The sequence below is a fragment of the Ctenopharyngodon idella genome, chromosome 5 (genome assembly GCF_019924925.1).
Source record: "Ctenopharyngodon idella isolate HZGC_01 chromosome 5, HZGC01, whole genome shotgun sequence".
NCBI lineage: Eukaryota > Metazoa > Chordata > Actinopteri > Cypriniformes > Xenocyprididae > Ctenopharyngodon > Ctenopharyngodon idella.
This window is the reverse complement of record NC_067224.1, coordinates 15,805,001-15,822,811: the sequence shown is the minus strand read 5'-3', so window position 1 is coordinate 15,822,811 and position 17,811 is coordinate 15,805,001. Positions and strand designations below refer to the sequence as shown.

The following is a 17,811-nucleotide window of genomic DNA, read 5'->3' as shown; positions in this document are numbered from 1 at the left end:
TTTATGTGCGAAATGTAAATGGAACCGTTTTAACAAATCAAATAGCTATCCAATCAGTAAAAACACAGTAAAAACTGACCACGTGTAAACAGGCCATTACACAAAAGCTAAATCAATGCCCAAATAATCATCCTAAAAAAGATTAAATATGAGGAAGCAAGTGGCCATCAATTCACATGGTACCTCCTGCCCATGCAGTATTCACTGTTGACCTTGTGTTGGCATGAGAGTGAAGAGAAAGTATGAGCAGCTGCTTGAGGAAGTGACACATTGAGACCAGCCATGTGTCTGTCCACAGTAATCTCAACTCTTTAACCCTAGGGAGTGCCAGGAAGACATTGCTAAGAGAACTGTCCAGAAGTGCCAGTGACTGTCAAGTGAACGTGACTTGCCCTGTTCGAGTGGGACTTCCCCAAGTCAGATTTCCAATGGTGACACCTCAAAGCTCTGGGACTCCTCCAAAAGTCAATTAGACACTTTCAGACAGGTTTAATACCCTTTTCTTTGACTGTCCATAGCCAGGCGAAAAAAGCCCTTCAAACGCACACACACTTCCACCAAGGGACTGATCCTGGCAATGACAGAGTTTGGCTTCTTTATGCTTATGGTTGTCAGTGACTCTCAAGGACACTTGGAGTGTGTGTGTGTGTGTGTGTGTGTGTATGTGCGCATGTCTCGGAGGGGAAGCAGGTACGCCTGTCGGAGCGTCTGGCTGCTCCCGGTGCACAGGGGCTTGGTGACATCGCCCGAATGCTGATGTCTCCCCCACGCTTTCACCCGACGACGCCACGGCTCCCACTCTGACTTTCAGCCAAGAGAGCGAGTGACAGGTCTGCACACACACATGGGCGCTCTCTCTCACACACACACAATGATTTGTTTCAGAAGCTTGCTTTTTCCCAGGTCTCAGGAGCTCATTCACAGGTGGTGGTAATAGAGCTGAATATTTCCTGACAAAAGCCTCTCTTTCTCCAAGCGGCTGTCTGACAGGTGTGTGTTAGCAGAAAAGAAGGTCAGTGGTGCCACTAGATTTAACCTTTGGATATATAATTATCCCACCTATTTAGCCCCATTTGATGGAGCTATATACAATACCAAAGACTGGATAAATAACATTTAAAGATATTTTTTCTCCGTCTAAATATTTTTACCTACCCCAACTTAATTTGTTCAGTCAATTAAAAGCAATAGCTTGACTGAAAAGTCTAAACACAATGACGCTTGCAAAATATTGTATTGTTCATTTGAGGAGGCTGAGCAGACTGACATGTTAATTTATGTCCCAGCCAATGGCTTGAGTTTGGGGGCGGGGCCAACAAACCATCAGAGTAACATCTATCATAAACCACAGTGTTTTGACTCGCTTAGACTTCAGGAAAGTCAACTTGTGAATGGATTACCTAAAGATAAAGTCAACAAGGAGACCTATGGGGGGGAGGGGGGGATCTAAAATTAGCCAAATCTGTTGGATATTTCTCTTCATTTTTGCCATAGAAATGAATGGGTAACTAAAGAAACCAGAATTTAAAGGGTTAGTTCACCCAAAAATGAAAATTCTGTCATTAATTACTCACCCTCATGTCGTTCCACTCCCGTTAGACCTTTGTTTATCTTCGGAACACAAATTAAGATATTTTTGATAAAATCCGATGGCTCAGTGAGGCCTCCATTGTGACTTTGGCAATTTGATACATGCTCTGAACTACTGATTCGAAACAAAAGATTCGTAAGGCTTCGAAACATCATGAAGCAGTGTGAAATCACCCATAGATATTGTTGAATAAAGTCGTTATTTTGTTTTTTTGGCACACAAAAAGTATTCTTGTCGCTTCATAACATTAAGATTGAACCACTGTAGTCACATGAACTGTTTTAAATATGTCTTTAGTAGCTTTCTGGGCATTTGAAAGTGTTGATTATCTTGCTGGCAATGGAGGCCTCACTGAGCCATTGGATTTTATCAAAAACATCTTCATTTGCGTTCCAAAGATGAAAGAAAATCTCGGGTTTGGAACGACGTCGTTCCACACCCGAGACTTTCTTTCATCTTTGGAACGCAAATGAAGATTTTTTTGATGAAATCCGAGAGCTTTCTGTCCTTCCATAGACAGCCAACACAATTAGAATTTGATGCTACAAAAAGTTTGTAAGGAGATCGTAAAACTAAGTGGTTTACTCCAAATTTTCTGAAGAGACTCGATCGCTTGTTTATGATGAACAGATTTAATTTAGGTTTTTACTCACATTGACCAGCAAACATAAGCAGAAGCTCAACCAAACCTGAATGACGCGTGAGAACAGAAGCTCAAACGCGCTGCGTAACACGCGAGAACTATCCTCATTAGTTATGCAGCATGTTTGAGTTTCCGGAAGAGGTTTGATCTTGTGCGCTTCTTATGGCTTACGGGTTTGGAATGACATGAGGGCAAGTAATTAATGACATAATTTTCATTTTTGGGTGAACAAACCATTTAATTTTCCACCATTGTAAACCACACCCAGAGTATATGATTTGTGACCTACTGTACCTAGAATTGTCATTAAAATGTTTTTTCTAACAGCATTTCTAACAAAACAAATTACGAAAGTGATTACCATTAACCATATCTGCAGTTATAATACAAACAAGATCGTTGTTTATATCGCTATGCAAAAAGACATCATTCATACTGCAGACTTGGATCGGAGCAGCTGCAGAAACACCGATATCTTCTGAACCAGTCAGTCTTCTAAAGAGCCGTGTTCATAAAAGAGTGGCGGCTATTCAAAACATTTGGAACGGGGCCACATGGTCCATCTTCATTATCATGCACTAGCCTTATTGAAGTGAAGGTCTCTGGACATCTGAATGTTAGCCAAAGGTCCTTGAGAACAGCCATCCCTCTCCCATATTTATTTTCATCTTCCAGTAATGTGAGGTGAAAAAAAAAAACACATACATACATTTGTTCTTCTCTTTCATTGAACCACAGAATATGGCCAAGACCCAGTTAACCCCTATTTGCGCCAACGGTTCCTCCCCATCGATCAAGCACTCACAAAACGAGCCAATTTGCCCGGAGAGCAACTCTGGCATGTTTCTTTTTTTTTGCAGCTAGGCTGAACTTTGACCTCATGAGCAGTCCTCCACGGATAGCCACATGGCTTCATTTCTGTTTCCCCCATAAACTCAATTTCCTGAGAAAACTTTGGCAAGTCGGTTACCCTGACCTCGACAAAGCGCAGTGGAGAGAGGACGGCATGAAAAATTTTACAGATCCAGGACAACAGAAGAGCCCTTAAGACTGCCAAGAACACAAAGAGAAATTCTAATCGATATGTTCGTTCTGGTCGAATTCCTGCTCGAGTATGTTGTTAAAGATTGATATACTGGACAATAAAAGGGACTCTATTAATAGTACTGAGTTATATTTTATATCGCTATCTTTTTCTCTTCCCTTCTGTCACACTCACACAAACACTTCATTCAACCTCAGAGAGTCGTCCCTGGGAGAGAGTGAGCGAAGACCTACCTCATATACTGCCACAGGCGTTGTATGAGAGAATCTAAACAAGGCCATCCCATTGGGACACTCACACACTGCCCGCAGCACAGAACGACCTACTACACACACCTCGCCGGCTGACTCTGCCACCATATCATTAGTTCATTTTGCAGCAGAATCCAATTATCAACACTTTGCTAATAAGTGAACGATCTTCGATAATGTTTCATAATGGATACCTGCTTTGGTCCATTTAATGTTTTTCTGTTTTACAAAAACTAAGTAAAACATAAATAAATAAATTATTATTATTATTTATTATTATTATTTTTTTTTTTTTAAATTGGGTAGAAGTACAATGGTATCAGATAGTAGTATTATGGTACTTTGGAATATGGGTCAATGACTGGATCTCTAATTCAATAAACATACAATACCGTAACTTAAACACACTTCTATGAGTAGTATGAATTTCTGGATTAAATTCAATAAAAACGTCACAGTGATACAACTGTCTTTATATTACAATAAAGCAAAAAGGTAACAAAAAAAATGCTTCATTGCTTATCAAAATTTGAAAAATCATTTGTCTGGGAAAAAAAAAAAAAACATTTTGAAAAAGTCATGTGGTGGGATCTACAAAATTCATGAAGTTCAACCAACATGCAGTAAGAAAAACAAAAACAGGAAATATAAAGGAGAGAGGACCCCTGAAGACTTGTGGCTGTGTGTCAAGGTCAATAACCTCTAAAAAATGTGAACTTTTAATAATAAAACAATTTTGAGGTGGTGGTGATAAATATATATTATATATATATATATATATATATATATATATATATATATATATATATATATATATATATATATATATGTTTTTAAAAGTGTAAAAAAACATAATGGAGATATAATTCATTTTGAAGTTTTATTAAATGTTAACAATGAGATTATGTGGTTTTTATAATCAATTAACACTGCTTTTGTCATATTTTGCAAGATGGACAAAATGAGTCACCAAAAAAGTCATTCCGTTTAACCAAAGTTTCAGTTTTACTGAATGACACTTTTGGTTATACCAAATGACGATATTTTCAATCAATGCTTACAGGCTGATATCTAGCTAGCTAGTTAGTTAGCTTGCTAGCTAGCTAGCAAAAGGACAATCAAACATTTTATATTTAGTACAAGTTTTTTAAATATTACAACATTTTCCATGTTTTATAACAGTTGTACCGAATGGTATTATCGGACATACGTACGAGCAAGTGAAAACATGAATTTTTCAAATAGTTAAGAGAGCTTTAGTTACTTTGCTTCATGACCATCTGGTCCTTTGCAGGTGTCTGAATGATGTCACATCCTGTCAAATGATATTGACCGCATGACTTGATCCAAAATGGTCCCTTTATATTGATTACTCGGAATGACATGAATGAAATTCATTTTTCCGGTCATTCTTTCTCATAAAGCAACGACTTCTACACATAATTGTAATACCATTTTGCACTATGTTGATATTTGATGTTATAAAATTATGCCAGAATAAAAAAATATATACATTTATTACATTTTAAGATATTTCAATCACAAATAAAATGGCTGTATTGGTGTTTGGACGGTTAAACCGAATGACCTTTTGACACTTCAAAATCTTTAAAATACATTGATATGTAGCAAAATATAATTAAACCTATATATATATATATATATATATATATATATAAAAATATAAAAAAGTTCATGTTTTTCATTATTTAAAAAAAATAAAAATAAAAAATACATTGTAATACTTACATAGCATAACTTTATTAGTACCTCCACCCCCTTTCTATGACATCATCCCGCCACACAAGTGATGGCCCATAAATCTTTGAGCAACGATGCGAGCAGCTTGTCTGATGGTCTAGACAGCATCAGAACAATCTCTGGTGGGATACGATGAGCAAGTGACATTTGAATATGTTTATGTATGTGTGTGTAATGAAAAACATCTTGCTCTTAGCTAAGATGTGTCTGTGTGAAAATAAGATGACAGATACCTATACGGATGAGCATCTGATACCTATTCTGACTGTCAGATGAAGGTACGGAGGTGGGGAAAGTCAGACAAAATTAGGCGGCAATCAATAAATGCAGAGACCGCTCTCAATGCCCACGTCTGCATAGAGGAACGCTAACTCATAAACCCAGCCTCGTCTGTAACACACCTCACCATCAGGACAATTAAATGCCAAATAAATCTTTTAACATCTAACGACATGGTAAATCGCTCGTCGGAGAGCGAGAGAGTGGTGGAAATCATAAAATGGGAAGCAGAGAAAACTACAGCCAGTTCGCTGATGAGGCTCAGCACGGTAAAGACTGGGGAATAGGGCCACAAAAATAATGTTTTCTCCTCTTTCTGATCAATTTTTAATTTAGCCCAGCCTGCCTGCACTCTTCCCAGGCCGGGGTGTGGTAATTATTGCATTTTATTGACAGCGGTGAATCCCGCAGGGGGCTATTTAAAAGAGTTTTAACCCCAGAGCAAGTCGCTCCCTCACATGGCCCTTTGAAGGTGTCAAGTTCATTGATTTTAACTGCAGGAAATGCTGCACCTTCCAGCAAGATGGAGAACACGTTACCCCCATGCTGGGCCGCGGTTACCCTCAGTGTCCCGATGCACGGCACTATATCTAGTTAACGTCACTGTGGGGCACCCGTTTCCCCCCGTATACAGGAAGCGCAGCGTCTCTGATGCTAAAGGCTAGCCCTTAGCAGGCAAGTTATGGATCGACTGATAATCATAAATGGAGAAGAAAAAAAGAAAAGAAAAAAAAACACAGGTCCCAAGTCAGTAAGGAGAGAAGAGGAAAAAAAGGAAGCAGGAAACTTAAGGGATTTAAGGCAGAGAGGACAGAGATGGCATACAGTATCACACCGCGTCTGCAAATGACAGAGGGAGAGAGGGAGAGATAGTGAGCCGATTTTGAAAAAGACATCAATCTGGTGAAAAAAAGAGCAACATGACAGAAATTAAACAAGATTCCTGTGTTTGAGTTTGCCCGCTTCCCGGCCCCCTTTCAGCCTCCCATTGAAATTCTGGGCAGATAGAAACCCCTAGGCTTTTGACACACTTTTGAAAACACCACACCCCCTCTTTCTTTCTAGCAAGTCTCCAGAGTCGCTTCTAACTGACTAACAAGAACAGGGAGGGGGGGTGATGGGGGGGATAGGGATCTTATTTTTTATTAAAGACTTTATTCTTAATGAAATGCAGTTGCCCTTTTTTATTCCTTTTTCTGACGTTTTCTCTTTTTTTTAAGCAGGGAACTGACTGTCAGCAGCGAGGGGAGGTTTGGGATATGAGAGAAAAAGCTATATGGGGGTCGATTTGGGTCAGGGAGGAAGGGGGTAGAGTTTACAGAGGGGGTGCAGGTCAAAGCAACAGCAAAAAAACAAACACACAGGCCAGAGATTGGAGCAGAGAAAACACGGATAGGGAAAGAACAGGTGAAAGGAAAATACATGGGAAAATAATAGGATAATAGACAAGAGGATGAGTGGGGCAATGTTCAGAATAGCATACCACTCATACTACATACATAATTTTTTGCTGTATGCATACTGTACAAAGTGTGTACATTTTCTCTATGCATGGATGACCTACTACATTTGACAAAATGAGCATAAGGAATACCGTATCCCATAATGAGATGTACTCTGTCTTTCAAGTCCCCCAAATAGAACCTGATAACAGCTCTCTAGAAGTTTGGGGCCAGTAAGTTTTATTTATTTATTTAATAAATGAATACTTTTAATTAGCAAGGATGTATTAGATTAATCAGAAGTGACAGTAAAGACATTTATAATCTTAAAAATGTTGCTATTTCAAATACATGTTGCTCTTTTGCACTTTCTATTAATCAAAGAATCCTGAAAAAAATGATCACAGTTTCCACAAAAACATAATAATAATGAAAATCATAATAAATGTTTCTTGAGCAGCAAATCAGCAATATTAGAATGATTTCTGAAGGATCATGTGACACTAAAGACTGAAGCAATAGCTACTGAAAATTCAGCTTTGTCATCACAGGAATAAATTACATTTTATAATGTATTAAAATAAAAACAACTGTATTAATATTTCACAATATTTCTGTTTTTACTGTATTTTTGATCAAATAAATGTAGCCTTTGTGAGCATAAAAGACTAACCCTCTTCAAAACAAAACGAAACACAACAAAACAAAAAACAAAACAAACAAAACAACACAAAACAACACAAAACAAAAACAAAACAAAAAACAAAACAAAACAAAACAAAACAAAACAAAACAAAAACAAAACAACACAAAACAACACAAAACAAAACACAAAACAACACAAAACAAAACAAAACAACACAAAACAAAAAACGTATCAACCCCAAACTTTTGAATGATAGTGTTTGTAGGTGGACAAATTCCATCACCCAGCAAGCCTATTTATTCCCATGTAATAAAATTATTTCACCTTGAATATGCACTTAAACGTCAATTTATTTACTTATTTGACAACTTGGGAATAATAATAATAATAATAATAATAATAATAATTATAGTCAGCTGGTCATCATCGCAGAATAAATCTAGATATGATGCTTGACACAAAGCTTAAATATTGTGCATTGTTTAACATAATACAAAAAAAAAAGTTATATTTTATAAAATATACAATATAAAATACAAAAGAAAATGCAGTATGCAAGCATTCCTTTCTGAACATAGTCAGAAAAAAGAAAAGGGGTAGGGGGAAAAAATCCTGCAATTACATATAAGTAAAATAAGATTGGATGGGATAACAGGGATGAGGAAAACTGAATAAAGCATGGAACGAGTGAGTGAACATACTAGGAGGGAGGAAGGGAGGGAGAGGTGTTGGAAGAGTTGCAGTATATTTATTGCCTCTGTCAAGAGCTCGTTTTCACTCATGCTTCCTGAAAGCCACTAGAGGGAAAAAGATCTCAAGCTTCCTGCATCAGAGAGACAGAGAGAGAAAAATCCTCTCACCTTTCCAGTCACGTCCTCACGTTAGCCTCGGCTACATTTTGGCTGGGTCAATGTCAGAGTAACTGCAGGCTTAAACAAGATGCTCTGAGTGAGCAATCAATCCGGCTCTGTCAGAGAGAGGCTGGCCGAGACGAGATGAGAGCAGAGGGGGGTTGGTCGTAAAAGGTTAAATCAGCCATTTGAAAATATTGCTGCACAAAATACATATATACCAGGCACATGTAATCGTACTTGCATAAACACTGAGCCAGTTAAGGCCAATGGTTCTAAACAGGCTTCGTAATCCTAATCACCTGTTTTAGGGGTCACATCTCACCCGAACCTTCACAGTACTCAAAATCGGACCCTGCAAAACAAGTGAATTCCAAATCTCGCAGTCTCTCGTTCCTCCAGCTTTTTCTTGCTCTATTCCGCTGCAAACTCTCCTGCTTTTGACAGGTCACAAGGTAATGATTCTGCTACCATGATGCAACAGGCAGAGCTGTCGGCTGTCAGGAGTTAAACTCATGAAGGAATAAGCTGTCATTAAGCAAGCTTGCTTTCTTTCTCAAACACACACACACACAAGTTCTTACGCATTCACTCTCTCGGCAGCCCAGCTGTCAGACTCCGGCCCTGTTTCCCAGCGCTGCCACTGCGGCCTTCTGTGGACGCCCATAGTCTGTCACACGCTCGCAGATGTGGGAATAATGCGCAGTCTTTTCTTACATACTAGCACATAGTCAGTGGTGTGTGACCAGCTAAACTACTACACACATGCAGCAGCTGGATCACTGCTTTTATAAGACGTCTTGAAAAGTTTAATTAATAGTCATGTAAAATTTGCCTTTATTTCCCAAATAATATGAAATATAGAATTGCAATAAAAAAAAAGATAGAAAATAATTATGGCTGTCATTTATTTAAATTTAGAACAATTATTTAAAGCTGCTGTCCGTAACTTTTTTTGGTTAAGAAATTATCCAAAATCAATTTTTGAGCATGTGCATAACCAGCCAGTGTGCATCTCCTTACCTTAGGCCGATTCACAACGGTAAGCTTAATAACGTTTTATAATTTGGGTGGTACTGGTGGGTTTTCGCGGGAAATTCAGGCATGTCGCCGTTTGTCCTTGTGTATTTATGTCAAGTCTGTTTACATAAAGAACGAGTCCCAGCTAGAAGGCTATATCGCATGTGAGGCGGATCATTTTTGGCTTTTTCTTACAGCAGCTGCAATAATTAAACTTATCATTTTGATGACGGATTGTATAGTATGACAAATTAATGTTAGAGATTAGACTGTACAGAAATTGAAATCTACAGGTAACGCTAATACACACTAAATACACATAGTCACGCAATGCTGATGTTATTAACATTAACAATTTGAGAACAATGTATAATAATAATAATATGCACGGTTTGACGTGATCCGAGCGAAGCGATCGTTAGATTTAATCACCATTGGCAGCACAATTTATTGTAATCCTTTTTTTCCCCTCAGTTAGTCAGAACAAAAATGGCAGACATGTTATTTACTTGTTCAGATGACATTCTTTGGTGAAAATTCTTATTTTGGTCATACTTCCAAGACATAGAATCTGTGATTCTGAAGTACAGTATCCACACCGGTGCAGTGACTGACAGCAAACATTAGATTTATCCACGCTGAGGAGTCGTGACTGAGGCACAACCCACGTAAAGATAATAATTCCACAAACAACTGCAATTTCAGGTTTCAAACAGAAATGGCGACAAAGAGGCAAAATTACGGACTGCAGCTTTATTTTATTTATTTATTTATTTTTTATTTTTTGCATCGTTCAAAAGTTTGGGGTCAGTAAGATTTTTTTTATGTTTTTGAAAGAAATCTCTAATGCTCACTGAGGCTGCATTTATTTGACCAGGAATACAGTAACAAATATTACAATTTAAAACAACTGAATATATTTTAAAATACATATTTAAATGTATTTTAAAATGTAATTTATTCCTGTGATGGCAAAGCTGAATTTTCAGCATCATTACTCAGTCTGCAGTGTCACATGATCCATCAGAAATCATTCTAATATTCTGATTTGCTGCTTGAGAAAAATTTCTTATCAATGTTGAAAACAGTTGTGCTGCAGATACTTTTTTTTTTTTTTTTCAAGATTCTTTGATGAATAGAAAGTTCAAAAGAAAAACATTTATTTGGAATATAAGAATGTAGAAAAAAGTCACTTACACTGTCACTTTTTATCAATTTAATGCATCCTTACTGAATAAAAATATTTTAAAGTCCCCCCGTAGTCAATTTTATCTCTTAAAAATCATCCTTGATCACCAAAAAGACGTATTTAAATGTTTTTTTTCCTATGAAAAAAATGTATTCATGACTTAAAATAGCTCCAATGTAACTACACTGTTGCATCATTTAGTATATGCTGAATAATGAATATGCAAATTAGCCCCGCCTCAATCACACAAGCTCGTACTCCCTGATCCACTCGGTCAACTTTACTGTAGTAAACGCTGCACAATGGCAAGTGGAAATACTGGTTTAATTCAGCCATAAATGTTTGAACCAGAAACTGATTCAGAAGAACTGGAAGAGTTCATGTATCAGAACGGTAAAGCGTTTTATGTATCGCTCTCTACAACGTCAGACACATAACGATAATTAATATGATTAGTCTTTTGCTTGACTATGTTATCAAACAGCTAATAATGTGTTGCTAATGTTACACAAGCCATGTTCTCATTCACCATCTCAGTCTTCTAAAAATTAGTATCCTTAGAAATGCTTTGAACAACTTAGAACGTCAGTGGAGAAAGGCATACAGTTCATCATAGCATCGTAATATACATAATTCACATAATTCACCCGCTATATATATCACCTGCTCATATCAACAGAAAAATATTCCGGTATAAGCTGGCTTCTCTTGAGACTCCCATGCTTCGCAGCATAGTTAATGATATGCTAAAACCCCGCCCAAAAGTTGACACGATTGGTTACAAGGGTAGATTGTGACGTAAGAAATTTCAAACCGTGTCTATTTTTCACTGCAGTTTTAAGGAGAAAATACTCAGCAATTGTGTTGACTTATAAATTTGCACATGGTTTGTTTTAAAGCATATTAAAAACACCACACAGACATATAAAAAGCATTAAAAACTTAATTTTCACCACAGGGGGTCTTTGAAAAGAAATCTTACTAACCTCAAACTTTTGAACGGCAGTATATATTATATAATTCCAACTTGTCCTTGAACTAAACTCTAAAGAAGAGTGCTTGATTACAGTAGCCTTGTCCTCAGCTGACAGTCATGCTGTTTTCTTTCTTTTTTTATTTGGTTTCCAAAATGGTTGATTATTTCTGGTCTGTCTTCAAAAACCACTGCATTACTCATTTGACCCCGCTGAGTCATCTTCCTTTAAGAACTGCAGTGTTTTCTCTGAAAATGTGTTAACGAAGGCAATGGTCTACTACAGCCCATATCAAATGTACAGTATGAGAAAATCAGAATCAACCTGCTTTATTTTACAATCCTATTTCTACACCATAATCTTTAATAAAGCTTCACAGGACAGATCAGGGAGCAATGAAATCGGTTTGTGAGCACGTTACCAATTCCCATCAGAATAACACATCTCGCAGGCTAAAAGAACAGACTGATCTCGGATCAGAGCGTATTCGGCACATGGCCTCAGGTGGCCTTGTTTATCACAGAGGAAATCACAAACACGAGCCGTCACATGAAGAATCAGACAGCGCATCCGCACCCCTTCAGCAATACAAATATTGCAAAGTGACAGTCACATTCCCTCTGTCATATTGATATACACGCAACAAACTCTGGAATCTCTCTTCCTGTAAATGCTATTATGATGATGTCACAGCAAAGCAGGGGTCATTATTTAGCATGATAAATGGTCGGCACAGCACGGCGTGCATTCTTTCCGTCTAACCCGTCGCAGTACGCCCCCAGAACGCACCTCTTCACAAATGCAATAAGCCACCTTACTGTCTCCTGCACACACGTACACACAAACTCACCGTCCCTGTCCGTCTTTTCCCGGCGCTGTGCGAAAAGTGACTTTGCCTGCAGACATCAGTGTGGGAGTGAGTGTGTGTGTGTGTATGTATGTGTGTTTTATGACATTTAGATGGAAGAGCGAGGGAGATCTCCCTTAAGTCAATTTGAACGCACGGGCCGATGAAATTACACAGGTAGCGGCGGGCGGCGTGACAAACGACTAGCCGCGATGGACGGAAATAACTCCACTCGGGGATACGTCCTCCGACAGAGAAAAGAAATGAAAATCTAAATTACAGTTTACAGTACACACGTAACAGCAAAACAGCTCCTTTTGCTGGGTAAATAAATATCTATGGATTGGAGAGAGTAAAGAGGGACACAGAGGAGAAAATAGAGATAGATACAGCAGTCGCTCAGACTGCATGCATGTGATATCACTTACATTGATATTAAACAATCTATTGGTTCAGTCAGGCCAGTAGTTCACATATTTACTCACCCTGCCAATATCATTACAGGCCAAACCACAATATAAACAATAATAATAAAAAAAAAAAACCTATATTAATTAATATTAATAATTAAACTCATTATGGTTTAAACTGCAATAAAATTAGCAAAATACAAATACACACTACAGGTTAAAAGTTTGGAATAATTAAGATAATTAAGAATAATTAAGAAGTCTCATGTCTTATGCTCACTAATGTTGTATTTATTTGACCAGGAATACAGTAAAAGCAGTAATATTGTGAAATATTATTACATTTTATAAGAACTATTTTCTTTTTTTATATATGTTTTAAAATGTAATTTATTTCTGTGATGGCAAAGCTGAATTTTCAGCAGCCATTACTCCAGTCTTCAGTGTCACATGATCCTTCAGAAATCATTCTAATATGCTGATTTGCTGTTATTGTCAATGTTGAAACTTTTTGCTGCTTTATATTTTATGTGAACTGTTATAATTTATTTATTTAATATATATATATATATATATATATATATATATATATGCAGAATTAGTGTGCATAAAGCCCTGGGTATACTTCTTTTTTTTACGCATACACTAGTGCGCACAGTCGAACGCACAAGCATATTTCATTTGATTCGTACGCATACACAGGCATTCGACACATGCGCAGTTTTGAGCAATATCTCGCCACGAGTTACAACCCATTAGGGCTGGGTGTTGACACAATTTTCACGATTTGATTCAATTTCTATTCACATGCTTTCGATTTGATTCTGATTTCGATTCGATATCGATTATTTTCGATGTAGTATATCAGTTACAGTACATGGCAAATTTTCTAGAGGAAAAAAAGCATTAACTATTGAAGAACATTAAAAATGATAATGAATAGCCTATGTAACGGTGCATATATTTATCAGAATGCTGCTCTCTAGAGTTAATTTTTCTAGCTGACTAACGAGTTTATGGTCACTGAATATGGTTTTTCTGAGGTAAATGTGACGTTACGTGACATTGTTTACAAGCTGATTTATTGAAGTCTTTCTGAAGTTGAAACACTGATTGAGCTATTACTCAAGACATGATACGGATTTCGGTAAGTTGTACTCAATCTTTTAACATACCTTCAGATGTTTATTCGTGTTTATTTCACGCTGTAGCTGGTATTAAAGCGGAGGAGAGGATGTTCACATGCGCTCCGTGCTGCCGCTTCTCTTTAACTGAGGCACTACAGCGATCTGTCACGACACATTAAACAGCGCCAAAACAGACTTTGCTTCTTATCAAAAGTAACAAAGCACAAAGATTATTGCAATTTATTGGATAAGAGGCACGCTACATGTTCTGTTCATTGATCAACTGAAGACAGACTAGACTAATCGATTCTTGGGATTTAAGAATCAACATCGGTTCGTAAAAATGAGAATCGATTAAAATCGAGAAATCAATATTTTTTATCCAGCCCTACAACCCATGTAAATATCTTTGTATTTTTATGCTAGAGATGTACAAATGTGGGTACTTTCTAACCTCTTCAACACAATTTCTCGTCTATGTAGGCTTCCACTGTCACTGTAGCTTGCATGTGTTCTTTGACTACCTTGTGAATCGATGCCCCCAGGGCACAGTTGCCACCTTGTGGATAAACTAATTACTGCAAAAAAATTAAATGCGCATGTGCGACCTGCACGTACAAGTATGTGTGCTTGCTTACCGCGCGGTTACAAAAATCCGGCAGTGCATGTACAGTAAGTGCGTACTCTTCTGCTGTCGAAATTCGCACACATTGTACGCTGAACCCTCACGTACACGTAAAAAGTGAAGTATACTTTGGGCTTTAGAGACTTCTTTCTTAAATTATTCAAATGGTAGAGTGAAAACATTTGGATGGTAATGTATATATATACAGTCAAACCAAAATTTATTCAGACACCTTGAACATTTCATTCATTAATACAGTTTATTCACTATAGTTTAAAAAAATGGTAATAAAATATGACAAGATCTCAGAGTTAAACTGTGTCAGAAAAAAATTTATCTTAATTATGTCAGATAACACTTAAGCAAAACATGGTCAGGTCAAAGTGTCTGAATTTTTGGTTCCAAATTTTTATCAGTTTTACTGGTAGTCCACTGTATGAAGAATTTTTGGGTATAATATGTCACAGTTTACTTTATTTTGCCATCCTCACTTACATACATGAACTATAGTTTCCTGCACCCACTAGTAAAAATATATCAAAAATATCAAAAATGTCTGAATAATTTTTGGTTTGACTGATATAACCTATAAATTCATCATTCATAAACACACAATTAATAAACACACTTGTTGGAATAAAGTGTATTAAATACGCCTAACACTATTTTAGCACAAAAACTGAAAGTAACATTGTATACATCATGTTTACATTAGTTCCTTTGCTAAACAAAAAAGAAAAAAAAAGACGAAAAAAAAAAAAAAATGAAGACAGAATAAAACCCACCTCTTTGGCACGGTTAATGAAGGGTATCTGCGTCCCACTGTTGAGGTCTTCATTAATGATGAGGCGTCGAGCCCACTGGCCTGCCCTTACCACTCCACTGCCCTGGATGAGAACCATGATCTTCTCTGGGTTAGTGAGGGCATCCTCGCTCACGTAAATAAAGCTTTTCGGTTCATCCTCAGTCGCATCAACCTGAAGGGATATATATATTATAATCAGTACCAAACAGTCGCCAATTATGGCAGGGTACAAGATTACAGCCAATGAAATCTGCAGTTTGGAAATTCTGAAATGTCTTTGTTATATTATTGAAAATACTTAGGGCACTTCAAAACTAGAGTTCACAATGCTGGAGTAAATAAAGAGGTCTATTGCTTGTCCATAAGTAAAACAAGAAAGCATGTATCAATGATCATTCAGTCAAACTTGCCAAACTCTGTGAACCTCGATTTGATTGTAAAAGGTGTTTTTGTGTTGTCTGCCCCCTGATATGTGTCAACAACTATATTTACTCTTATTAAAGTGGGGCAGGGCACTCAGAAACAGCGGAGTGAGTCAGAGCCTGAAATCATTTCTAATGAACGGCGCTCAATGCTGAGCTACACTGCCAGCTGCTGAGAAGTCAACACTGTCTGTCTGCGTCTGATGAATTCATTACACTGCAACAAATCCGTCTTGACTTCTACATGCGTATTCTTCCTGTGTGGTGATCAGTTATGTGGCAAACTCTGAGATGAGCATAAAATCTTATGATAGAAAATAACACAATGCATTTTGTGTGCAGTCCTCTTTAACAAATGGATTGAGCACTAAATGCAGTTGGTCACAGGTAGCTCTGCCCATGAAACTCTCTGAAAGACAATACAGACTCCAAGAACATCATTTGGTAAATACTCTCCACAAATAAAACAGCTCATAAAAGTCTGTGCCAGCATTGTTCAGGTGATTTATGGAGAGTAATTTACAGTGCTTTTAAAAGGACATAAATTCTATTTCTACCAAGTGCAAACACCCGCTATCAAAAATGATGTGTAGTTTAATGATACTCCTCTTAAAAAGCGCACTAGAAATCATAACATTATTGCTCATATGAATGCAGTGACCACACCTTAGGAATCTCCTTGAGCGTACGCAATTTCACCATCAGAACAAATGCAATTTTCTCCTGGAGAGTTGAGAAGTGTTGAAGAATATCATTCTAAAACTTAGTTTTCACACAATTTAGACCACTGTAATCTTATGCGATGGTAAGAACAACTGCATCAGTTTCACAATAACTCTGTTTAGATTCAAACTGTGCATCTAAAGTTTTTAAGGAGGAAAAAATACATTACTTACAGGAAGGATTTCCTTCTTCAGGTTGCAGTCTTTCTCCAAGAGTTCATAAACATACTTTGTAATGATCTACAGGAGACAAGAAACATTTTTATAAGTCTTTCAATCTAATTTAAAAAAAAAAAAATGTTCCAGTTAGTTTGGAACAAGACTGACTAAAACATAACTTTAGTTGGAACGTTATGGAAAAAAAAAAAAAGTGCAGAGAGTTATTAAAGAATATTAGACCCTTTTTACAATGTTAGATGGACCCTTTTCCAGGGTTCTCAGAAGCGGCAGTGGTCATAGTTGGGTAAACTTCCAAAGTGGTGAACAAAAACTGCGTTCCCATCTGCTACAATAGCAAAAGAAAACATCCACTATATCATTTCTATATCTTTCCAAAAGATGAAAAAAAAAAAAAAAAATGATTGATGGATCACGGTGGTCAGAAGAGAGAAAGATGTCAAATACTGTCACTCCCTTAGCTGTTGTATTAAAAACACACAGGCAGCACTAAAGGATTAGTTCACTTCAGAATTTAAATGTCCTGATAATTTACTCACCCCCATGTCATCCAATATGTTCATGTCTGTCTTTCTTCAGTCGAAAAGAAATTAAGTTAAGTTTTTAAAAAAATAATAATAAAGAAAAAGTTCCAGGATTTTTCTCCATATAGTGGACTACAACAGGGTTCAATGGGTTGAAGGTCCAAATTGCAGTTTCAAAGCACTCTGCACGATCCCAGCCGAGGAATAAGGGTCTTGTCTAGTGAAACGATCATTCATTTTCTAAAAAATAAATAAATAAAATTATATATTTTTAACTACAAATGCTCGTCTTGCACTAGCTCTGCGATGCACCACGCATTACATTATCACGTTGGAAAGGTCACAGGTAGGTAGGTGGAAGTACAGCGGTAGGGCGAAAAACTTCTCATTTTCTCCTCCAACTTCAAAATCGCCCGACATTGTCGTTTTACCTTTTTTTTTGTAAAGGCCGTTTGACTTA

General features: G+C 37.1%; 1 protein-coding gene across 4 annotated transcripts in view; it reads right to left on the bottom strand.

Annotated features, from left to right (window-relative positions):
* The window catches only part of fam172a (family with sequence similarity 172 member A), a 194,344-nt gene that overhangs the window by 151,168 nt on the left and 25,365 nt on the right, over positions 1 to 17,811 (bottom strand). For all 4 annotated transcript variants that reach the window (XM_051895764.1, XM_051895768.1, XM_051895767.1 and 1 more), the window contains exons 5-6: positions 16,825 to 16,890; positions 15,487 to 15,678 (exon numbers count right to left, since the gene is read on the bottom strand). In XM_051895764.1, the coding sequence (XP_051751724.1) occupies positions 15,487 to 15,678; positions 16,825 to 16,890 (258 nt within the window). The remainder of the gene's footprint in view (positions 1 to 15,486; positions 15,679 to 16,824; positions 16,891 to 17,811) is intronic.